The sequence below is a fragment of the Bufo bufo genome, chromosome 9 (assembly GCF_905171765.1).
Source record: "Bufo bufo chromosome 9, aBufBuf1.1, whole genome shotgun sequence".
NCBI classification, from domain to species: Eukaryota; Metazoa; Chordata; class Amphibia; order Anura; family Bufonidae; genus Bufo; species Bufo bufo.
The window spans coordinates 23,254,001-23,280,515 of NC_053397.1; the positions used below are offsets into that span (position 1 = coordinate 23,254,001).

General features: G+C 46.2%; 1 protein-coding gene across 11 annotated transcripts in view; it reads right to left on the bottom strand.

Annotated features, from left to right (window-relative positions):
- The window catches only part of MITF (melanocyte inducing transcription factor), a 195,567-nt gene that overhangs the window by 85,884 nt on the left and 83,168 nt on the right, over positions 1–26,515 (bottom strand). Inside the window, exon 1 of one of the 11 annotated variants that reach the window (XM_040406580.1) lies at positions 11,494–11,648. The exons of 9 other annotated variants lie outside the window; for them this stretch is intronic. In XM_040406580.1, the coding sequence (XP_040262514.1) occupies positions 11,494–11,537 (44 nt within the window). In that variant the 5' untranslated portion in view covers positions 11,538–11,648. Of the gene's footprint in view, positions 1–11,493; positions 11,649–26,515 lie in introns of those variants that run through there. One more of the 11 variants, XM_040406578.1, reaches the window with a different exon arrangement.

The following is a 26,515-nucleotide window of genomic DNA, read 5'->3' on the forward strand; positions in this document are numbered from 1 at the left end:
CCTGTCACTCAGAAAACCGCGGGCAGAGAGAGCAGAGCCTCGAGGTGTAATGGTAACGCCCCCGTTGCTCCTAGAGGCTAATTTGCATATATTAAAACATAATTTTTCTCAGTAATGCGGGCACATATGAACATGGGACCAACACAGATGCCTTCAGCTGCCAAGTGCACATGTAACAGGTCAGCCAGTGTCATAGGTACAAATCTGCTGACAGATGCCCTTTACAGGGGCATATTACTTTTACATTAATTTCCTACTATTTTTTTATTGCAGTTTTTGACAGATCGTACTACAATACATACCGCATTCACAATATTTTAATTATAGCAGATTTTTTGCATTTTATCTAGCAAGCAGCCCTGTTTTTTTTAAGATAAACTAATATTCCATCAGAGCCGGAGACTGCAGTTGGTTTTCCAGAGTCGGCTCTGCTACATTCCTGGATTTAATCATTGACGGTAGGACGTAAAGGCATTCCATTTAGCAATCCTACTGGCTGGCACAGCATTAAATGAAAAAAATAAAAATACTTGGCACCGCGTTAAATATTCTCCTGCCAAGGACACAGCCTTAGACTCAATCATTTGGTTCTGTCATATCGGTTAGAAGACTTGTGTCATCGGCATTATATTCCCAGATTAAACGTCCCGTTAAGGCCTCTTGCATACGGCAGGTCCGCAATAAACGGGCACCGGCCCGTGTGCACTCCGCGTCACGGATACGGACCCATTCACTTGAACGGGTCCGCAATCAAGGAGATGTGGAACGGAAGCACAGATCGGAACCCCACGGAAGCACAGTGCTTCTGTGGTGTTTCTGTCCGTGCCTCCGTACCGCAAAAAAATAGAACTTGTTCAACTTTTTTGCGGTGCGGACGGATCACGGACCCATTCAAGCAGAATGGGTCTCGGTCTGTCCCGGCCGCCGCACGGACGTTGCCTATGCATTTGTGTCACGGAGGACAGGATACAAGATACACAGAATATCAATAAACAAGTGTCTAGGCAAGAAGCTGGGGATAAAAGTCACCTCCTGACAAATCCCTACCATCTCTCCCTAGACTTCTATGCCCACGTTCAGACCCTGAAGGTGGGAATAAACGTGTCCTCGTGCCTAGGCTGAAGATTCCCTAAAAATCCCTAAGATGGTGAAAGGGGGAAAGAGGCAGCCTGCTCCCTCAGACCTGGAGGGGGCAGGCGTCTCTCTAACAGCCTAGACAGACAACCACAAGATAAACAAAAACAACTTATCTTTTACTGAGCAGGAACAGCAAATCCTTCCTTCCTTCCTCTGAGCCAGACAGAAGCTATAATCCGCACAGGACACTGGGAGTGGGCGTAATTTAAAGTCAAACCAACGACCCCACCCAGTGCACCTGAAGGGAGGCGGATATAGCTCAACTCCAAAACAAAAACAAAAGGCTACACACGTGCTGCTAACCTGGCAGACCTCCGCACATAGCCTGAGCAGGGCATGACAATTGGGGACCGTAAATTGCGGTTCCCAATGCACGGAATGGATGCACAACGTTCGTGTGTAAGATGCCTGACTGAGCAGTATTTAAAGGGGAACTCCCCCGCCTACTGGCAGACCAGTGTTCATGAGAGCCTCAAAGAAGCAATTCCTTAACTGTGAACCTCAAAGGGGTTGTGCACGGCCAACGCTAGGCTGCAGCTGCGTCAAAACTGAAGTTTACATCCTGGAAGCCGAGGCCGGGAGCCAGCACTGGGGAGCAGGTAAGTATGCTTCCCTTCGCAGGTCTGCTAAAGAGGGAGGGGTTGCCAAATTCCCCCTCCCCCAAAAGGTGCACAACCCCTTTAAGAGCAAAGCAACAAAAATGATGGAACCCATCAACTATGATGTGTTTAGGTCATTGTGTGTACAAAGCAACACTGTTGTTATTTTTTTCTGGCTTTTTAATGGAATCTGCAATGGAACGTCATATATATATATATATACACACACAGGTGAAACTCGAAAAAATTTTATATTGTACAAAGTTCATTTATTTCAGTAATGCAACTTCAAAGGTGAAACTAGCAGATGAGACTCATTACAGGCAAAGTGAGATATATCAAGCCTTTATTTGGTATAATTTGGATGATTATGGCTTACAGCTTATGAAACCCCAAAGTCACGATCTCGGGTCCCCTTTGCTCAGGGGGTATGGATTAATCAGCGGACTAGAGGGCGACACTTTGAGCCGAGAATATGGAACCTTTTTACAAAATTCTAATTTTAAGCTGCATTAATGCAATTCCTTTTAATTTGCATTAGGCCTCATGCACACGACTGTTGTTGTGTTCCGTTCCGCAAAATGGGGTTCCGTTGTTCCGTTATCCGTTTCCGCGTGTCTTCCTTTATTTTTGGAGGACCACCAGACATAAAGGAATGTAAATAAAAGTCTAAGACAGGTTTGCCATGCAAATGATAGGAATAAAATGGACGGGCGGACAATCTTGTGTGCCTCCGCGTTTTTTAGCAGTCCCATTGAATTGAATGGGTCCGCAAACCGTTTTCCGCGGAAATAATAGGACAGGTTATATTTTTTTGATGGACTGGAACCACGGATCACGGACGCGGATGGCAAACGGTGCACTATCCGCATTTTCAACGGCTCTATAGAAATGAATGGGTCCGCACCTGAAACGCTAAAATCGGCGAAACGGACGCGGAAGCAAACAACGGTCGTGTGCATGAGGCCTTACTGAAATAAATGGACTTTTGCACGATATTCTAATTTTTCGAGTTTCATCTGTATATATAAGAAAAGTGGCCGGAAACCGTAAATCGCTTTCTATGTAGAGGACTGGACCTTCTTCAATGTCCTTTACAGAGCACACAGTGTCCCCAGAGCAGCGCTCATCGGATGCCAAGCTCGTCCAGGTACAGACCAGTGCAGTACATATGCCATAGTGCTGTACTGTATTGTGGAGAAACAAACTTATTGATTTGTAGCAATCTTACTATATGGAAATATTTCTAAAAATAATAATCGCCACAAATTATAGCAGTAGAGTTAAAAGATTGTAGATTTTTTTAGGGCATTATTTTCTTCAATGCTTGTAATTTCAAAGGAAAAGCTAATTTTTCAATAGAGTTTTCTTAAAAATGTTGCGCCGTTTGGTTTCTGCAGCTTCTATGTATCACAATACACCGCAAGTCGCAGAAGGGCATTCACGGTGAAACCGCTTGTTTGATGGTTCTGTCTTCATTCATTCTCTCTCTTCTCCTGAACGATCTACTAAGCGGATTTGTAGGGGGGGAAAAAAAATCTACTTAGGCTACTTTCACACTAGCGGCAAGGAACTCCGGCGGGTGAACAGCCTGTCGAATCCGTGCTGCCGCTAGTGCCCGCATGCCCCGGGACTACTGCTCCGGCCCCATTGACCATAATGGGGGCAAGCCGGAGTTCCGGCGGTAGCGAATGCCGAGTGTCGGCCAGAATAAAACTACGACAAAACTACGCTGCCGTGCTGCCGCCGGAACTCCAGACCGCCCCCATTATATAGTCAACGGGGCCGGAGCGGTAGTCCGGGGGCACGCGTGCACTAGCAGCAGCACGGATCCGACAGGCTGTTTACCCGCCGGAACAGCCTGCCGGAGTTCCATGCCGCTAGTGTGAATGTAGTCTAAGAAGATCATTCAGGAGAGGAGAGAGAGAGAGAGGGGGTGGGGAGACTGAGCCGCCAGATGTGCTCTCTGGCAGATGTTTATTCCGCAGCAGTTTTTTATTTTGAATGCCGCATTTCAAATAGCGCTAAACCGCGTAGAGACTGTGACTTACAGTGGGGTCTGTCTGGAAAACGCACCAAAAAAGGACACGCGGTTTTAAACCACCGTCTGTACAAATGCCATTGTGGACTCCCATAAAAAAAAAAACACAATGGGAGGCAGACACCAACCCTCCGCTGCTGGAATTTTGGCATCAAATCTGCACCAAAATTCCAGTGGCAAAAGACGCCATGCGAACGAGCCCTAAACGGCGCTCTGCAGCTTGCTATAAATTGTGATACATAGAAGCAGCAGAAGCCAAACGTCCCACCATTTTTTAATAAGAGCCCACTCCCAAATAGTTATTTTTTTTCTCCCAAAATGTATGCAATTTAGTTAAGAAAGTCCTTCAAAAGGTGACCATACCTTTTAAAGGGCAACTCCGGAGTCCAGATTCCTAATGATAAATTTTTTTGGTCCACTGTTTGCTATGCAGAGACCTCAAAAAGTTGCTGCGTGTTACTGGCTCTCTAAGGAAAGAGCTTGAACACACATTGATCTGCGCCACCATGCCATCTATTCCCTGGTTGACCAGTAGGTGGCATCGCTCAATAACTATGCCACTGGGGGTCTGGTAACAGAACAGAGCTGGTATTGGGTGACTGGAGGAATTGACCCCAAGATTTAAAAGAACAGGCACATAATTATGCATGAAGGCTTAAAGTAATTACCGTTATCATTCATCTCCCACGATGCAACGCGGGACAAACTTTTTACATTTCCCAACCTGACGGAGCGTGTTCAGGATCTCTTAGTAAATCATTAATACCGTCTTCTCCTGCACTAAGCAGAACTTAATACAACTATACAGCTTGATCTGCATGAACGCTCGGTGGCAATGTTACATTGACTTTTTTATTTTTTGTAACTGTTCCTTTAAAAGTACTGTACCTGCCCAAGTTGGATGATACCCCTTCTTACACTGCTCATAGGGAATGCCTGTTTTCTGGCATCATCATGAACCCCTAAAATAAGGATTTGTTCATTCAGAGATCTCTATGGACCTCAATGGGAATTCATTTATTTCTACAGAAAACCGGAGATACTTAAAGGGGTTTTCCCATCTCAGACAACGGGGGCCTATTTTTTAAGGGGGTTCTCTTCTTCAGATACGGTAATCCCTTTTAGCCTGCTGTGATCAGTGAAGGAACTCAGCAGCAAGTGTGGAATTTCTCTACAGCGCCCCGACAGGAGATATTGAGTATTACACAGATTATTATAATTTGATTTTAGCATCACCTTTCTATCTTTTCTAGTTATTAGCAGATAGTGATATGTATTCTTTTGAATCTGTTTTTATTATCTTATAGTCAACTTTTTAATTCTCTGTTCAGTACATGAGTCTGGGAGGGAAGGCCATCTTGAATGAGCTGCTGCTATTAACAGCATTCAGAGATTTTCTTTACAGCGGCCACATGGACCATAGGAAACTGTAGGCTGGAGATCTCATCTGACTTGATTTCACTGTTGTGGGCATGCTCTGTGACCTATGGAGAGGTCATTGTTAGGCTGGGTTCAGACCTTAGCGTACGGGATGGAGTGCTCTGTATGCGCGATTGTACGCGCGTTTACAGACGCGGCTCCGGAACAAGCGAACGCCCATTGTCGCGCGTTCCCGCTGAAGTCTATGTACGGGAACACGCAACAAGACGCCCCAAAGAAGCTCCTGTACTTCTTGGGGCGTCGGGCGTTTTACAGCGCGATCATACGCGCTGTAAAACGCTCAGGTGAGAACCATGCCCATAGGGAAGCATTGGTTCTTGCCTGTTGAGCGTTTTACAGCGCGTAGGAACACGCTGTAAAACGCTAAGGTCTGAACCCAGCCTTAGGGATGACCGAATCGATTTGTCTCATCAGCAAGAGCTCTTCACCTGTGAGGGGCTTTTACCGAAGGTGAAGAAGTGCCCACCAGTGATGGTCAGTTCGCAGTGTTCGCCAGCTGCCATCTTTAGTAAGGTAGACTCACCCGTCCGGCGATGCACAGGTGAGCCCTTACCTGTGCCGGGAGCCGGTCTGAAATCAAATGCAGTCACCGGCAGCAGGCAGCTTCGAGAAAAGCCGCCGGGGGCCTTCATCGGGCTGTTCTCGGAACTGCCTGCTCCCGGTGACTGCATTTGATTTCAGACCGGCTCCAGGCTCAGGCACAGGCAAGGGCTTACCTGTGCATCGCCGGACGGGTGAGTCTACCTTACTAAAGATGGCAGCTGGCGAACACTGCGAACTGACTATGACTGGTGCCCACCTGCCTGCCTAGCCCAGACCTGCTAATCTCACACCTGTGCCAATGCTTCAACTAGCAGCGCAAGCGCAGAGGCTCAGTTCCACTACTGGAGCAGCAACTGCGCATGCACCACTACACTTCCGCTTCCAGGGCAGCAACTATTCATGAACCGCTACCAGGAAGTGAAGTGGAGCCTCTGCGCTTGCGCTGCTACTCAGGGCACCGGCGCAGGCTCAAGATTGTCAGGGCCATGCAAGACGTCTGGCCATGTCAATCAAGCTGCAAGTGCGCACTCGGAGATAGCTTCTCAGAAGTGAAAAACTCTTGCTGACGAGACAAGTTGATTCATTCATCCCTAACGATGACCTCTGCATAGGTCACAGAGCATGCCCACAACACTCAAATCTAGTCAAATGAGATCGCCGGCCTACAGTTTCCTATGGTCCATGTGGCTGCCGATGAGATGAATCCATTCGCTCATCCCTAGCCATTGTGCAGGGAGGGGAGGGGGACAGTTGTGACATCACCTATCGTCAATGGTGGGTCTAGGAGTTACCTTTCATTGTAATCCTGTCTGTGATGACGAGGAGATGACTGCTGAAAAGTGATCTCCACAGAACAATACTATGATGCTCAGTGGTCAGAATGATAACTGTAGGAATGGATATTGGGATTTTTATAATATAGATAGTGGCCTGGATTTTTTTTTTAAACCTTAGAAATATATATTTCACATACAAAATATTATTTTCACAGTAAGTCATTTTCTCTTGACACATTCCCTTTAAATTGTCGGACTGTCTGTGTAATGTATGGACATGATGGTCCCTCAGATAACGCACTTTGGAGCAGTTCTGGTTAACAAGTGAGGGTCCTGAACAGCTTAATATGCAGACACAGAAAGGACACCTGCTGCAATCCATCCTTCACCCGGACAGAACGCGTTTCACAACTTTCCTCTACTATTTCCATCCAGAGCGCTGATAAAGGCGATTTGACGTCAACACTTGCACAAATCAAAGAGCTGAACATTAATCCCGTGACCTCGGTGATATCATTTGTTTTGCCCATGTTGTGTAATAATAACCCCCTCCACACACAATATTAAATGAATAAGACAATTAAAGAAAAGAAAAGCATTATATAGATGTAGCAGAGCTGAGCTTGTCAGTGCAGCAGATCAGACCGAACTGGGACCATTCATGTGGAAATTGTGAGTCATTTCTGGTTTTTCACGGCTTGTGAATAAAGCTACTATTTTGTCCAATATTTGCATGTTATGCAGGGAGTGTGGACCATACGCACCGGGCTCTGCTGCATATTCAGTTGCGTTCCTTACTACAGTAGAGGAGCGGACTTGAGCAGCGGCAGACTTGATATCTCCCTTCACCTCATTGGGCCTCATCTGTCTAACACAATACTTTACCTTGCTGCACATAAGAAAACTGCATTATAGTCAAGAGCACCATTCTGTGGGCTTCAGAGCTGAAATCTCCAGCATTTACTTTTCAGTCCTTGCCTTTTAGTAGTGCTATCTGTAATCTACCACAGGGAAAACAAGCTACCCACTGAATTAAAGGAGCTCAGATAAGCTGTTAGGGGTATGTCCCCAAGCTTTTTTCTTTTTTTTTTTTGGGGGGGGGGGGGGGGGGGGGTACTATGACTCCTTACGGTGTGAGAAGGCTTATAGGCCACACATGCTCCTCTGGAATTCTGGGAAGAAAAGGATGCAAATGAGCTCTTAGCAAACTCTGCCTCTGCTGCCACCGGATAAAAGGTAGCCATCCTATAAGTCAATGTTCAACTCCTTAAGTAACTAGCTTGCAGATACTATACTATAAAACAGAATTGTGAAAACAGCTCTGGAGTATAATACAGGATGTAACTCAGGATCAGTACAGGATTAGTAATGTAATGTATTTACACAGTGATTACACCAGCAGAATAGTGAGTGCAGCTCTGGAGTATAATACAGGATGTAACTCAGGATCAGTACAGGATATGTAAATGTATGTACACAGTGACTCCACCAGCAGAATAGTGAGTGCAGCTCTGGAGTATAATACAGGATGCAACTCAGGATCAGTACAGGCTATGTAAATGTATGTACACAGTGACTGCACCAGCAGAATAGTGAGTGCAGCTCTGGAGTATAATACAGGATATAACTCAGGATCAGTACAGGATAAGTAATGTAATGTATGTACACAGTGACTGCACCAGCAGAATAGTGAGTGCAGCTCTGGAGTATAATACAGGATGTAACTCAGGATCAGTACAGGATAAGTAATGTAATGTATGTACACAGTGACTGCACCAGCAGAATAGTGAGTGCAGCTCTGGAGTATAATGCAGGATGTAAATTAGGATCAGTACAGGATAAGTAATGTCATGTATGTACACAGTGACTGCACCAGCAGAATAGTGAATGCAGCTCTGGAGTATAATACAGGATATAACGCAGGATCAGTACAGGATGAGTAATGTAATGTATGTACACAGTGACTCCACCAGCAGAATAGTGAGTGCAGCTCTAGAGTATAATACAGGATGCAACTCAGGATCAGTACAGGATAAGTAATGTAATGTATGTACACAGTGACTGCACCAGCAGAATAGTGAATGCAGCTCTGGAGTATAATACAGGATATAACTCAGGATCAGTACAGGATAAGTAATGTAATGTATGTACACAGTGACTCCACCAGCAGAATAGTGAGTGCAGCTCTGTAGTATAATACAGGATGTAACTCAGGATCAGTACAGGATAAGTAATGTAATGTATGTACACAGTGACTGCACCAGCAGAATAGTGAGTGCAGCTCTGGAGTATAATACAGGATGTAACTCAGGATCAGTACAGGATAAGTAATGTAATGTATGTACACAGTGACTCCTCCAGCAGAATAGTGAGTTCAGCTCTGGAGTATAATACAGGATGTAACTCAGGATCAGTGCAGGATAAGTAATGTATGTACACAGTGACTGCACCAGCAGAATAGTGAGTGCAGCTCTGGAGTATAATACAGGCTGTAACTCAGGATCAGTACAGGATAAGTAATGTAATGTATGTACACAGTGACTCCTCCAGCAGAATAGTGAGTTCAGCTCTGGAGTATAATACAGGATGTAACTCAGGATCAGTGCAGGGTAAATAATGTAATGTATGTACACAGTGACTGCAGCAGCAGAATAGTGAGTTCAGCTCTGGAGTATAATACAAGATGTAACTCAGGATCAGTACAGGATAAGTAATGTAAGTAGACAGTGACTGCACCAGCAGAATAGTGAGTGCAGCTCTGGAGTATAATACAGGATATAACGCAGGATCAGTACAGGATAAATAATGTAATATATGTACACAGTAAATGTACCAGCAGAATAGTGAGTGCAGCTCTGGATTATAATACAGGATGTAACTCAGTATCAGTACAGTACAGGATACGTAATGTAATGTATGTAGACAGTGCATTCACCATCAGAATACTTAGTGCATCTCCCTATTGCATGGTGCCCATTAAAATCAATGGACCAGCCAGACAATGCACAGGTGTGACCTCCACAGAGATATGCTCTCTCCCAACGTCTTCCGGCCAACTGATGGATGTCCTGAAAGGGGTCCCCTTTATTTGTCAGTGGGTTTTTATAAAGCAGGTGACAACTTTATCCCAAAGCAGTATCTGAATAATTTACCATATTCCTTAAAAACATTGCTTATATGAACTGCTGCTAACCCTGCAAGATGTCAACCAGAACTTATATGGGTTGTCATGTACAGATGTAGCAGAGCTAAGTTTAGTTTTACACAGGGCCGCAGACAAACCCTCTGCATTGACCTTACTATGAAACCTATGACAATGTCTAATGAAGCCCCAAAGAGTTAAATGAGAAGTCAGGAGATTTCCTATTATAGCGCCGTCGGTAGGGGGTAAGGATTTCGCGAAAGGGGAACAATACTATTGCAGCAGTGTCTGTCGTATGTCCAGAGGCGTGTCTGTCACACGTCACATGAAGGTGTGTGTCACATGTGGAAGGTATGTGTGTCACATGCCAGGGAGGCGTGTGAGGGGTGTGCAAGTCCGCTGTGCCAAACAGAAGCACGCAGATAGCAATGAACTGAGATTAACTGGCTTCCAGCTTGTAGACCTAGAAGTGCGACATGTGTGACAAGTGTCTGTGCGCTCGCAGGAGCACGTGCCCCCCCGCCGCACAGCGTCACTGCCAGCTGATCCCCGCAGGCGGGTGGGAATAACTCCTGTATACGCACATACAATGTATACAATACGCGTCCGGACAAGATCGTGAGCTGGGGGGGAAAAAAATCGGAACATTGTAGCAGCTTCTGCCTCTGTTATCATTTCCTTAGGGAAAAATAAATAAATAAAAAAGTTGCAAAGACTGCTAAATTATCCACCATGGAAGAAGCACAGTGCCATAGTCTCTATAGACCCCAATGCGGAGTGACATCATCGTAAGTGGCGGCTTGTGACATCATCGCGATCTCAAAGCACCTGCTGAATATCGGATATCACAACTCTGTATGCATCAGTGTCTTAATACCCAAATATCAGGTACTCAGTGCTTGAGCCTAGAGGGCCCTATATTAAAGCTTGCACTCCAAAATTTGGAACTTTGAGTCTTTTCCTACCACCCGTGAAAACTGGCGCACGTTACGTCCAAAGTCTGCACCAGCGCTCCTGCTGATATACGTTACATTATGTCGTGCACCAAAATGGTGAAGCTTGTTTATAATGATATCACACACAACCCCATGTCCGACAAATACCAGACACCCCCATAGGCGTATACCTGCAATGTAGGCAGACCACGCAACTGCTACGGGCTCCAGAGGGAAGGGGGCCCGGCACTGAACTTTTTCAGAGCTGTAGCAGAGCTGAGCTTGTTGTTTGGTTGATGGCACTGTGTGTCGTCTATAGGTCCACGCCGGACCGCGTCATCTCCATTAGGTCTCATGCACACGACCGTGTCCGTATCGCGGTCCGCAAAAATGACGGATCCCTCCCGTGTGCAATCCCCATCAATCACTCCCATCATTAGAAAGGACTATTCTCATCAGGCAGACAAGAATAGGACATGTTCTAGAATTTGCAGGAACTGACCTATAGAAATGAATGGTTCCGTGTGCATCCGCCAGAAAAATGGGGTTTGGACGCAGATGCGAAATGTATGCAAAGAGTCAAATGACAAATTCAGCTCTGCTACCTCCCTTGCAGTTGTGCTGTAGGGAGCTGGTGAATTCATTCAAAATGCTGGCTAAAGAAGGGTTAACCAATGTAAGATCCACCATACGACGGCAGATACACAGTGCAGATGGTGCCCGCTGTGGTGAAGAGAAACGGTTAACCCACCCGGAGCAAATCACACAGCGGCTGCCAGTCTCCAGACACAGGGCTATAATAAACACAAGCATGCCCGGGCACAGCACTCCACTCCAAAGCATAAAATATATTTAAAAAAAGGGGGTCATCGTCACTTACCCATAGAAGCACGGCTGGTACATCTGCACCCCCAGTGTCTCCATGCCCCTGGCTTATTTATTTCTCCCCCTTAAAGGTGTTCTGCGAGCCCTTGGAGGCCAGTGAAAGTCAAATGAAGTTGTGGCTGAGCGTGTGTGTGTCACTGAGGGAGGTGCCCGATTACACCTTGGCAACTCCAATCCAGAAAAAGCTGTGTGCCTGGCCGGTGCCCTGCTGTCTGCCTGCCCTCTACCTGGGGCAGAGGACAACCTTGTGCACTGCCGAGTACCAAGGGCAGCGGGGGTATACCCAGCCTATGGAAGGGGGGGGGGGGAGGGGGGATACTGAAAGCAAAAGTACTGGCAACATATAGAGGAGGAAGAGTCTTGTTACAATGTATCAGCCAGTAGCAGAAATGTAGCAGTGTATGTATAGATGTGCAGAGCTGAGTTTGTCATTAGGGACAACTCTCAATCACAATTATATCACCGTGTGTTTTCTAAAGGCTGCAAGTAAATGTAAATCAGAATGTTATTTATTTGCGCTCTGGCAACTTTATTTTTTTCACTTTTTTTATGCTTCCAGATGTTACTTTAAAGTCTATTGTGAATTATGAAAATTCTTATACTGCATTTTTTTGCATTGTGCTTGTGTTTCTTGGATTTGGGGTATTTTTGCCACAATCCAGCATCTGTTTTTTATAGGCATTTTTCACTTATAAATTGATGAAAAAACATCTGGATTAAAAAATAAAATAAAAACCACAAAAAAAAACCCCACAAAAAATACTATGTTTGAAGAAAGCCTAAAAGTCTTTACAATGTGACTAAAGAGTGTGCAACTCCATTCAGAATGCATCGCGGATGAACGGATCCGTTCGGGGCCGATTGTGAGAGCCCTCAAACGGATAGGCTAGGTCTACACTGCGACATATGTCGCGCGACACATAGGGCACAACTACACAAACATGTTTCGCGCGACATTGAATTAATGTCGCGCAACAATTTTTTTTACAATGATAGTCTATGGTGTCGCACTGCAACATGCAACATGCTGCAACTGCGACACAACAGTGGCAGAAAAATCCATCTTGAATGCGTCGCAGTCGCAGCATGTTGCATGTTGCGGTGCGACACCATAGACTGCCATTATAAAAATTGTCGCGCGACATTAGTGCGACAAATGTCGTCGTGTAGACGTAGCCTAAAGGAAATCTGTCACCAGGATAATCGCTATTGCAGTAAAGCCGTGGCCTAATAGCACTTAGTACCTTATTTCCAGATGTGCCATTGTTCCAGCAATAGAAGTCTCAGCCCCATCTGCTCTATAACGGGCCCTTCAGACACCGGGTTCCACAGAACAGCTTCTTGAGCTGTGCTATCAGCTGAGCAGCGCTCTAATATCCGCAAGTGACTGTTTAGTAATAAAGGCACACTCTGAGAGGGACATGTCATTACCTGCAGCTGCCACTAGGGGGGAGCCCACTGCTTACAGGCTCATACAACTTCTACTGATTTCTACAGAAGCTATATGAATTTATATACATTGAGCTCCCCCTAGTGGTGGCTGCATGCAGAGAGAATTATATCATGTATCCTATTATTTATCAGAAAAACAGTGCTCTCCGACTCTTATCGGCACAGCTTTGTGGACGTTAAGGCTACATTCATTTGGAAAAGCCGTTTTTTATGTTTTCTTTTGCTATGGGGAGGCTCTCATCATATCCAGTATCATGTCCGGGAGACCAAACTCGCGCAGGGAGAGAACAATGGCGTTGCCCACGGCAACCAATACAAGCTGCCGGGTTACATTTTATAACTTTGAAACATGTTAAGTTGAAGGTCATCTGGTTGCTAGGGGCAACTCCACCGTCACTGTGATACAATCTGTTCTGGATAATGTGACCCCGGCCATACTGGCAAAAAATAAATGATTAAAAGTTAATCATTATTCCCTCTGAACGCCATCCAGACGACTTATCAGCGCGATTTGTAAATGGTAGATGTCGCCAGCAACAAAAATTTCATTCACATTCCTTCTGACATTCCTCCCAAGCAATCATTTACAAGCGCCCGCTACAAAACACTGCCTGAAAAATTGCATTTGGGGGGGCGGGCGGAGGTAAGTCACGGGCCCCGGCGAAGCCGTGTAGCCTTAGCACCGGAGCCACTGCTTTGAATATACAGTATCTTGGTGTCTCTTAGGGTAAACGTCAGCAATGACAACTGTTAGAGATGTAGCAGTGCTGAGGTTGTTATACGGCACACATCGCCGTGACATCGCTTTGTTTGTCGTCTCACCGTAAACCTCACGTACAGATGTAGCGGATCTGGGGTTGTTATTCGGCACACCTCACTGTGACATCCTTCCGTTTGTCATCTCACTGTACATCTCACATACAGATGTAGCAGAGCTGCTTTTGTTATATTCGGCAAAGATGTATTTTGCCATTCCGGCCAACTCATCATAATATCACAATGTAGCGTTCGAGGCTTTCCACGGGACTGCATGTAAATCTAATCCTGCATCATCGTGCATCGATGGGATGTTCAAGGGATTTTCTCCATGACCTATCCCTAGAATAAGGCATCAGTACGTGATCGTTGGGGGTTCGACTCCTGGCAGCCCTGCCGGTAAGCCGAGAGCTGCAGCGCCGCCTTTCCCTGGCCCTGGCCACAACCTAGCCTGATGAAGGGCTTTCTTCTAGCCCGAAACGTTGTATTGTTGTGGACCACCATGTCCGGCTGAATAAATACGCTCATTTGCATATCGACTATTTGGAGTGCTGTCTATTTGCATATATATTAGCAGTGATGTCACGTTCATCGGTCAAACGGCCTAGGCTCAGCTCAGTCCCATTCTGAGCTGTAATACCAAGCACGGCCACTACAGAATGGATGGCGCTGTACTTGGAAAGCTGCGAGGGGACCACGGCTTCTTCGAACAGCCGATCAGCAGAGGTCCTCGGTATTGGATCCTCGACGATCACATACTGATGACCTGTTTTAAGGATAAGTCATCCGTATAAAACACTCAGAGAACCCCTTTAATCCCCAACCCTTGTAGTTTTGTCTTTCGCTGGGTCCCTATGACAACACTTCCTGTTCTGTGCTCTGCACGATCAGCTTTACCATGGGCCCTTGGGATCACCAGCCATTTCAATGTGCAGACCTGGGGTAGCATTTAAAAATCGACTACTGACCAATTCTGTCTGCACATGTAATTCAGGTCAGGCCTCATGCACACGACCGTTGTGTGCACCCGTGGCCGTTGTGCCGTTTTCCGTTTTTTTTTCACGGACCCATTGACTTTCAATGGGTCCGTGGAAAAATCGGAAAATGCACTGTTTTGCAGCCGCATCCGTGATCCGTGTTTCCGTGAATCCGGTCATGTCACTTACCAGTAGGAGGAGCTCCCGGCCGGACGCAGAGATCGCAGCTCGCAGGTAAGTATAATGGTTCTACAAATTGCTAAGTAACCATGGCAACCGGGACTGCAGTAGCGTCCTAGTTGCCATGGTTACCGATCGGAGCCCCAGCGATTAAACTGGGACTCCGATCGGTACACTCCGCTGCCACCAATGATAGGGGGGAGATTTTAATTAGGCGGGGGAGGGAGGGGAGAAGGCCCACTGGCCACGAGTTAACTACAGGGGAGGGAGGGAGGGGGCCCACTGGCCACCAACGAGTTAACTACAGGGGAGGGGGGGGGTCCACTGGCCACCAATGAGTTAACTACAGGGGAGGGGGGGGGCGGCCGCACTGGCCATCAATGAGTTAACTACAGGGGAGGGAGGGGGGGGCCGGCCACACTGGCCACCAATGTGTTAACTACAGGGGGGGGCTGCCCCCTGCTGCCTGGCAGCACCTGCCAGGCAGCAGGGGGCAGTCATGTACACAGTTCTTTTAGTATATTCTAACCTGAAGCGTCCCCATCACCATGTGAACGCCTCGGTGTTAGAATATACTGTCGGATTTGAGTTTCACGATGTAACTCAAATCCGACAGTATATTCTAACATAGAGGCGTTCCCATGGTGATGGGGACGCTTCAAGTTAAAATATACCATCGGATTGGAGAAAACTCTGATCCGATGGTATATTAACTCCTGACTTTACATTGAAAGTCAAGGGGGGACGGATCCGTTTGAAATTGCACCATATTGTGTCAACGTCAAACGGATCCGTCCCCATTGACTTGCATTGTAATTCAGGACGGATCCGTTTGGCTCCGCACGGCCAGGCGGACACCAAAACGACTTTTTTTTTCATGTCCGTGGATCCTCCAAAAATCAAGGAAGACCCACGGACGAAAAAACTGTCACGGATCACGGGAAAACGGAACCCCGTTTTGCGGACCGCAAAAAAATACGGTCGTGTGCATGAGGCCTTATAGAAATCCACATGAGGCTAGGCTATTACAGCGTTATGTGGCGCCCCCTGTTGGCAGATTCCTGCGCCGGCATCCAGAAAGACCAGAACTAAAATTACTGGTTAGTCCTAATTTAGCATTTTGGTCCAGACTGATTTTCACTTGTGCAATAGCTGCAAATCTAGAGAAGCGCCTTCACTGCGGCAGCGCGACAGTAAGAAGCAGAATGGATAACTGCAAATTGGGAGCGGTGGTGCGAAAATGACGCAGATCTTGCAGAGAACTGACATACAGCAGACTCTCAATGGACTCAGTCAATGGACTTTTTGGAGTTTTTTTTTTTTTTTTTGGGGGGCGAGGGCAATAAAACAAACCAATTTATCAGCGTTTTCAAGCCATTACAGAGACTCTAGGGGGCGCTATAATCGCTCTTGACTGCCCACCACTGTGCTACAAAAAGTTTACTTTTTATCAAGTCCATAAAAAAGGGGGTACTAGTCCATAATGGTACTTGGCCCCAGGGACCAGATGCCTGAGTTTCAGGCCTCATGCACACGACCGTTGTTCTGGTCCACATCCGAGCCGCAGTTTTTGCGGCTCGGGTTCGGACCCATTCACTTCAATGGGGCCGCAAAAGATGTGGAGAGCACTCCGTGTGCTGCCCGCATCCGTTGCTCCGTTCCGTGGCCCCGCAAAAAAAATATAACATGTCCTATTCTTGTCCGTTTTGCGGACAAGAATAGGCATGTCTACAATGGGCCGCCTGTTCCGTTCCACAAATTGCGGAAGGCACACAGGCGGCTTCTGTCTTTTGCGTATCTGCGATTTGCAGCCTGCAAAAAACGGAACAGTCGTGTGCATGAGGCCTAAGTCTCAGATTTCAGCAGCAGATTCTTTGAAATATCAACATTGGATCGGCCTATGGCGCATATGAACGTAGCCTAAAGGGATTTTACTATATATATAGATTATTTAGAATTTTATTTATATATTATTTAGAGAAAAATCACTGACCTCCCAGGAAGAATTTCAAGAGCAGGATCAACCCCCTTAGGCCTCATGCACACGACCGTTGTGGTGTTCCATGTCCGTTGTTCCGTTTTCCGTGATTTTCTGCGGACCCATTGACTTTCAATGGTTCCGTTGAAAACTCGGATAATGCACCGTTTGTCATCCGCGTCTGTGATCCGTGTTTCCAGTCCATCAAAAAAATATAACCTGTCCTATTTTTTTCACGGACAACGGTTCGCGGACCCATTCAAGTCAATGGGTCCGTGAAAAAACATGGAAGCACACAAGATTGTCGTCCGCGTCCGTTTTTTCCCTATCATTTGCAAGGCAAACTTGACTTTTGAGATTTTTTTTCACTTTCCTTCATGTCTGGTGATCCTTCAAAAATCAAGGAAGACACACGGAAACAAAAACGGAAACGGATCACGGAACAACGGAACCCCGTTTTGCGGACCGTGAAAAAATACTGTCGTGTGCATGAGGCCTTAATCAGACGGGATGGGGTTGATCCTGCTGATTAAAGTGATACCCGTCTTGTGAAAATCAGTTGTGACATTCCCAAGAAAAAAAAAAAAACTTTTATTATCCATGTAGGCCTCCTGCACACGACCGTATGGCTTTTTTAGTGTTTTGCAGTCCGTTTTTCACGGATCCGTTGTTCCGTTTTTTGTTTCCGTTTCATTTTTCCGTATGGCATATACAGTAATTACATAGATTAAATTGGGCTGGGCATAACATTTTCAATGGATGGTTCCGCAAAAAACGGAACGGAAACGGAAGACATACAGATGCATTTCCGTATGTGTTCTGTTTTTGTTTGCAGACCCATTGATTTGAATGGAGCCACGGAACGTGATTTGCGGGCAATAATAGGACATGTTCTAAACATGTTTAAACGGAATAGAAAAACGGAAATACGGAAACGGAATGCATACGGAGTACATTCCGTTTTTTTTGCGGAACCATTGAAATGAATTGTTCTGTATACGGAACGCAAAAAACGGCCAGTAAACGGGAAAAAAAACCGGCCGTGTGCAGGAGGCCTAAAGGAAGTATTCAGCGCACCGATGGGCGTGTCCTGTACCAACGGGAAAGGCACCGCCCAATACCGTACTAAAGCCGTCATTTGCATAAAGATTTTCACACGACCTGTATCATTTAAATCAGCAGGATCGTCCCCACCAGGCAGTATGATTGCATGAATAGGGTTGATCCTTCTGATAAATGCCTTCTGAATTCTTCCTCGGTGACATATTTTTCAGGCAAGGATCACCGCGTAGAAAGTATGCAAATTAGCATTGGCTTCTATGGGCGCATCGTATGCCAAAATCTATCATTTGTGGGGCGTATGTTCTGTCCTAAATGTTGGCTGTTTTAGCATAAAAAAAAAATTATTAAAAAGATACAATTTGAAATGTGGTGCAGACCTAGACTTACGTGTCACCCATCTTTCCCAAAATCAGAGGACTAGGCAAGGACAATAGGATGATCCAAGGGCTCGAAGGGATTAGCCAACCCGTATAATGACCCCCCCCCCCCGGCCTCGCCTCGTATACATTATACTTACCTGCTCCCGTCACCATCGCAGTCTGCATTTGGCTGCTCCCCCGTCGCTGGATGTTTTGATCCACGTGACGGGGAGATGTAGCGGCGGCCGTGCGGGGATACGGGTGCCGGGGAGCGGGTAAGTATAATGTATATGAAGGGCCTGGGCATTAAGGGGGTCATTATAGAGGTTGGATAACAGCTTTAAATGCGGTCAAATGCAAGAGGCTGAGCTGCAATACCAATCGCGGCCCATGGACAAGGGTGGCGCTATTTTTAAAAATAAAATTCTAAAAATAAAATGTATATTCTTTGTTTCTATCTTTTCGTTTTCAGATTCACGGCTTTGATGTCCTTTTCTATGGAGGAGAAGATGAATGGACGTCGGGGAACAGACGGTCCTGATAGGATACATAGAAAGAACAATCAGAGGCTATAGAGTCCGTCCAGAAGCGGCGTCCCTCGGCGGATTGTGCCGATCCTTTACCTCTAAAAATAGCCAATAATCTCTGTCTATTGTTAGCCGTATCCTCCGCGGTCGGACGCTCGCTCGCTCCGTTCGGAGGCATTTTAGGTATTGTTGGTGCGGTGCCAGCTCCCGACTCATGTAAACAGCTCCCAGCGCCAGGGCATTCTGCAGGACTGGGCAGCTTCCAGTGCCAACAGTATACAAACTGGAAGCAAGACCCCGTCTATAAGCAGAAATCGTCCCGCTAATCCCCTCGCAGCTGCGATTCTGCGCGGCCTGATTCTTCTTTCTGACGTCCCCAGGGTTTCATTTCTACATTCAAAGTACAAAGTACGGATAATTCCAGGGAAATAGAGGGCAGAGGGTTACAGAGGGAGGCCTCATGCTCACCAACGTATTTTGTTTCCGTATCCATTCTGGTTTTTGTTTTTTTTTGCGGATAGGATGCGGACCCATTCATTCCAATAGGTCCGCAAAAAACGCGGACAGCACGCCGTTGTTACATTGTTACAATGGATCCGCAAAAAAAACAAAAAAACGGATGGCATGCACCTATCATCCGTTTTTGTTTTTTTTTTGCGGGACCGCAAAGCACATACATAGTGTGCCTGTAGCCTAATGGCGAGAACACAGAGCGCCTATCACATGCTATATCTCGTAATGTTCTGTATCCAGGAAAGCTGGGTGGCAGCCCGTACTGTTAGGGCTCATGCACATCACTATGGTATGTGTCTATAGGAACTCACAGCAATAAAAGACAGACAGCGCCAGGTTGTATTGGGGGACGGATTCTAGAGGAGACCATATGGCGGTACACGCACAGGACTATGCTCTGCAGTATGGAGCTGCAAGGACTCCATGGGGGAAATTACTTAAAGGGGTTTTTCTTTCTTCCGGATAAGGGCCCCTGCACACGACCGTATGTTTTTTTGGTCCGCAAAACACGGATCTGCAAAAAAATACGTATGACATCCGTGTTGCATCCGTTTTATTTTTTTGCTAATCCATTGTAAAACAAGAATAGGGCATGTTCTATTTTTTTGCGGAAGGGACATGCGGACGTACAGACACGGAATGCATATGGAGTCATTTCCGTTTTTTTTTTCAAGCTCTATTGAAATGAATAAGTCCATATACGGACCTTTAAAAAAAACGGAAGAAAAATACGTTTGTGTCCCTAAGGCCTATTGCACACGAACGTGTGCGCCCCGTGGCCGTATTGCGGACCGCATTTGTGGATCCGCAATACACGGGCGCCGTTCCGTGGGCATTCCGCATCAGAAATGCGGACCCATTCACTTCAATGGGTCCGCAAATCCGGAGGTGCAGAATGGTGCGGGACGGGAGCACGGAACGGAACCCTACGGGAGCACTACGGAGCGATTTCGTGGGGTTTCGTCCCGTACTTCCGTTCTGCAAAAAGATAGAACTTGTCCCATCTTTTTGCGGAACGGCCGGATCGCGGACCCATTCAAGTGAATGGGTCTGCGATCTGCTGCGGCTGCCCCACGGACTGTGTTTGTGCATTGCGGGCCGCAGCACGACCCCGGGGCGCACACGTTCGTGTGCATGAGGCCTTAGTCATCAGTATTTGATCAGTGGGGTCCGACTCCTGGCACCCTAGATGTTTGAAGGGGTCTCCTCACGGCTTACCAAGCACAGCGCCACACATTGAATAGTGGTTGCGCTTGGTATTGCAACCCAGTCTGATGAAGGCGATGTCACCGACCTGCAGCTGATCAGTGGAGGTGTCGGGAGTCGGATCCCCTCCAAACAGATATGGATGGTTGGTGTTGAGTGAAGCGAGCTTCCAATGCTTCATCCGAAGTCGCTTCGTTCAAAACTTCGGAATAATACTGTACGGAGATCCGTCTCCATACAGTATTAGAATGTATGGGCTCTGATGAGCCGAAGTTAGTTATTCGCGAAGTCGTCAGTATTGCACTTTCAGAGAACCCCTTTAAGTCATTTTTGCAAAGTGGTAATAAGCCCCCTCCCTGTACATCCATACAAGCCTTATAGCCAGTGCTGCCACACATCTTTCCCAGACTTCTGAATGGCAGTTCTGTCCAGAGATACAGATCAATACAATTCACTGCAATGATCTTTTTGGGCGGTTTTGCCCCTTTTTCTGCCATTTTGGGTACATTTGTTGGTGGGATTTATGAATACCTCAAAATTATGAAAATCGACAGCAAACTGCGAGAACCTGGCAGCAAGTGCGCCCCCCAGAGGAGAAAGGAACAGAAATCAATAGGATTGAGGAAAGCATGGACCGGTCAGTCCTTTAGGCCTCATGCACACGATCTATGGACGCAGTCCGTGTGCCCTCCACTATTTTTATTTTTTTTGCGGACCCATTGACTTCAATGCATTTTGGGGACAAGTACAAGACGTGTTCTATCCTTTGTGGAACGGACATGACGGATGAAGAAAGCCCATGGATAGAACACGTCTTATACGTGTCCATGGATCTACTGAAGTTAATGCTTCCATGGCCAACAAAATCGGCAACTTTTAAGCCCCGCCCCTAAAACACCCACAAAGCATCTACTTAAATAATCTAAATAAGCACTAGCCCCACCCTCCTCATTCTTTATGCTGTCAGCCCCGCCCACTTATTGCCATTTCCCAGGACTATTGCCAGCGATGCTTCCGATCCACACAGAGGACAACGTAGGATCTGGATGCGTGAGGGTCACATAATATAATGAACAGAGATAATAATTTGTTAATAAAGCGCCCGGTTAGGCTGGTTTCACACGGGCGTTGCGGGAAAAGGTGCGGGAACATGCACGATTTTTCCGCGAGAGTGCAAAACATTGTAATGCGTTTTGCACGCGCGTGTGAAAAATTGGCATGTTTGGTACCCAAACCCGAACTTCTTCACAGAAGTTCGGGCTTGGGATCGGTGTTCTGTAGACTGTATTATTTTCCCTTATAACATGGTTATAAGGGAAAATAATAGCATTCTGAATACAGAATGCAAAGTAAACTAGCGCTGGAGGGGTTAAAATTTTTTTTTAAATTATTTAACTCACCTTAATCCACTTGATCGCGCAGCGCGGCATCTCTTCTGTCTTCTTCTTTGCTGTGCACAGGAATAGGACCTTTGATGATGTCACTGTGCTCATCACATGGTCCAATCACACAGTTCATCACCATGGTGAGGGACCATGTGATTAGACCATGTGATGTGACGTCACCGCGGGTCCTTAGCCGGCAGCTCAACATTACAGAAGAAGACAGAGATCCGCAACTACGCGATCAAGTGGACTCGGTGAGTTAATTTATTTTATTTTTAACCCCTCCATCACTATTTTACTTTGCATTCTGTATTCAGAATGCTATTATTTTCCCTTATAACCATGCTATAAGGGAAAATAATAATGATCGGGTCCCCAGCCCGATCTTCACCTAGAAACCATGCGTGAAAAATCACACCGCATCCGCACTTGCTTGCGGATGCTTGCGATTTTCACGCGGCCCCATTCACTTCTATGGGGCCTGCGTTGCGTGAAAAACGCAGAATATAGAGCATGCTGCAATTTTCACGCAACGCACAAGTGATGCGTGAAAATCACAGCTCGTGTGCACAGCCCCATAGAAATGAATAGGTCCGGATTCAGTGAGGGTGCAATGCGTTCACCTCACGCATTGCACCCGCGTGGAATACTCGCCCGTGTGAAAGGGGCCTTAGAGAATCACCTGGACTACCTTTTAACCTTTACAAATAGAAGCAGTGCTTCTTTAATCAACTGAGAATATCCCGTATCCCTAACCCAGCCGAGGCTGCTCAGGATATAGGGCCCCATTGTAGCAGTAGCACAAGTCTATGCACATGTTCAGTGGCAGCCTGAAGACATGTGGCAGCGCCCCCTCTAGTGGAGGAATGTGTGCAGTGCAGTCAAACCTGCGCATCGTCATCCAACCGCAAACATTTTATCGGTTGAGAAAAATGTGCAGAGAGCGAGAATTTTAACCACAGTCCTCGCTGGACTGATTTAGCATGCTGCTCGCAAGCGAAGCGTTAGATTCCATTGTTCATTTCAGTCACGTGGTTTCTTCTGATTTCCAGTGAATCACTATTTGGGGAAAATGATCATTTCTTTTCTTTCCTGCAAGAAATGGGTGTAAATGGGTGTAAATGTCCGTACAGCGATGTCTAAAACTTTCTCAGAGGTTCATTAGGTCAGGGGTGGGAGCTTTTGCAGCCACAGTCTTAGTGTACGGGAAAATATATAAAATTGATATTTAGTAATGGGAATCATTCACTTTTTTAACCTAGGTGTGGCGCTATGACGATAGCTGTGTACTTCTCACCAACCGCATAAACCAAAACTCTGTGCCGATTCATTCTTAGCATATCTTTATACAGGTTTTTTTTTTGTTAACACAGAGCTCCAAATTCCCTGCATGGATATTTTAGCTGCCTGTGGTCACCACTAGGGGGAGCTTAGGAGCTTACTGCATACAGCTCTATTATAGAAGTGTATAAACAGTGTGCAGTAAGCTCTTAAAAATGTTGTTTACCTGTTAGTTAAAGCTCCTCCAGGTAATCCTTTATATCTCCTCAATCTCTCTTTGTCCCCCATGCTTTACATTGCAGTGCTGCTCTTTAGGATGGAGAATAAGCTGGCTTGATCTCCTCCATCATTGTGTTAATCATTCTTCTTTATATCTGAGTGACTACCTATTAACCATCACAATGAGGTAGTCATCCAACTTTCCCATAGTTCTGAATGGTAAATCTACCTAATGAAACAGCTCCTGTATCGACCACTAGGGGGAGCTTAGGAGCTTAATGCATACAGTTCTAGGAAACAGTACGCAGTAAGTTCTTAGGCTCCCCCTAGTGGTGGCAGAAGGTAGCCATAATGTTGCTTACCAGTTAAAGTGCCTTAGGCCCCTTTCACACGAGCGAGTATTCCGCGCGGGTGCAATGCATGATGCGAACGCATTGCGCCCGCACGGAATCTGGACCCATTCATTTCAATGGGGCTGTGTACGTGTGCGTTGGTTTTCACGCATCACTCTTACGTTGCGTGAAAATTGCAGCGTGTTCTATATTCAGCGATTTTCACGTGACGCTGGCCCCATAGAAGTGAATGGAGCTGCGTGAAAAATCGCATCGCATCCGCAAGCAAGTGCGGATGCGATGCGTTTTTCATGGATGGTTGCTAAGAGATGTTGTTTGTATACATTGAGTTTTTTATCACGCGCGATAAAAACTGAACAACGGAACACGATCGCAGGCAAAACTGAATGACTTTGCCTGCTAAATCGCGCATTTTTCACTGAACGCATTTGCAAAGCATCCGAACCTAATCCGGACACGCTCGTCTGCAAGGGGCCTTAAGGTAATCCTATATACCCCCTTTATACTCTCTTTCTCCTCCATGCTTTACATTGCAGCGCTGCTCTTTAGGATAAAGAATCAGCTGGCTTGCTCTCCTCCAATATTATCAGTCTTCTTAATTATATCAGCGCAACAGCCAATTACCCATCCTACTTTGTCCTCCATGCTTTACATTGCAGCGCTGCTCTTTAGGTTGACGAATCAGCTCGCTTGCTCTCCTCCAATATTATCATTCTTCTTAATTATATCAGCGCAACAGCCCATTACCCATCCTACTTTGTCCTCCATGCTTTACATTGCAGCGCTGCTCTTTAGGTTGACGAATCAGCTGGCTTGCTCTCCTCCATTATTTTGTTAATCATTCTTCTTAATTATATCTGCGCGATAACTCATTACCCATCCTACTGAGGTGGTCATCCAACTTTCCCATAGTCCTGAAAGGTAACTCTACCTAATGAAACATCCCCTGTATCTACCACTAGGGGGAGCTTAGAAGCTTACTGCATGCAGTTCTAGGACACAGTACACAGTAAGCTCTTAAGCTCCCCCTAGTGGTGGCAACAGGTAGCCAGAATGTTGCTTAACCCTTTGGTTAAAGTGCCTCAATGTATCCTCTTATACTCTCATTCTCCTCCATGCTTTACATTGCAGTGCTGGTTTGTTAATCATCCTTCTTAATTATATCTGCGTGAAAACCCATTCTTATCCTACTGAGGTAGTCATCCAACTTTCCCATAGTCCCAAATGGTCAATCTATCTAATGAAACAGCTCCATTAAACAGTATCTATGTTTGCTATGCTATAGGACCTGGAAGAACATATAGGACAGGGGTCGGCACTCCGGCTGTTGTGAAACTACAATTCCCAGCATGCTCCATTCATTTCTATGGGAGTTCTTAGAAGAGCAGAGCCAGTATGCATGCTGGGAGTTGTTGTTTCACATTTATAAGCGAGTTAGGCCATAAGTGAACAGATAGGGTCAGCCCTGGACCTCTGACAAGTACATTAAAGTGATGCAGATCACAAGCATCCACGTGCGTTTTCTTAGAGACGGCGACATTTCCGGGGCGTTCCCCCATCAGTTTCGTTCTTGCTATCTTTGAATTCAATGCTGTTGCCCTCCTTCTCAATGTTATCAGCTGTTTGGTTTCCGTCACAGATAAAATAAGCCAAGCATGACTATAATATCCAAGATGATTGCAAAATCCGCCCGTTCAGTCAAATTATTTTTATTTTTACAGAATACACAAGATAAGTCCGTATTCAGGATCCATATTGCACAAATCCAGAATATGGCGCAATAGGGACATGCAGGCTGCTGTATTTCTAATACATGTGCATACAGAGATTTCTATAACATAAGGTCCAATATATACAGAAAAGGAGTAGCCTCAAGGGAGGGGTGAATAACTGGGGCATGTCCCCGGTGATCTTTGCCTAGGGCGCCAACAAACCAAAAGTACTGTCTGCAGGGGATTTAAAGGGGTTTTCCAAGATTTAGATATTGATGACCTATACTTGTCGCGACGCGCCCCCACCAATCAGCTCTTTGAAGAGGCTGGGCTCCGTTAAGTGCCTTACCAAGCAAGGCGCCATCCATTGGATAGTGGCTGTGCTTGGTATTGCAGCTGATGACATCACTGGCCTAGGAAGAGACGGTGGCACTCGCCAACAGCCCGGGAGTCGAAACCCCTGCTGATATGATCATGATGATCTATCTTGAGGATAGCCCATCATTACCAAAATCTTGGAGAACCCTTTTAATAGGCGGTTTGAGGGGTGCTCCCAATTGGAACAGGCGTGAGTTAAATACTCCAAAAGATACGGAATTCACAAGTAGGCACATACTGTATATGGAGTTGCAGGTGAGCCCAGGTCATGGGAGCTGCAATACCAGGCACTGCCTATGGAGAAGAGTGGCGCTGTTTCAGGAATAAAATTGAATACGACCCCCTTTTATGTGAGGGTGAGGTAGAAATAAATCCCCTGTATATCGGTAGCTTCTGGTCCACCGCTGTGCACCAAATATGGCAGAAAGGGGGCCCACTCACAAAACCAGACTGCTTAGTCCACTCCAGTATTCTGCGATAGCTAGAATATGTAACCCCGCTGGTGAGTGGCCTCCTGTTCCAACTCCCCAAGGCATATCCCTTTAAGTTAAGTCCACTCCATTAGGGCTCATGCAGACAACCGTGTGCCAGCTGGGCGCCCGTATTGCCAGCTGTTTTGGCGCCGCATCACGGATGCGGACCCATTCACTTGAACGGGTCCGAAATCCAGAAGGTCAGG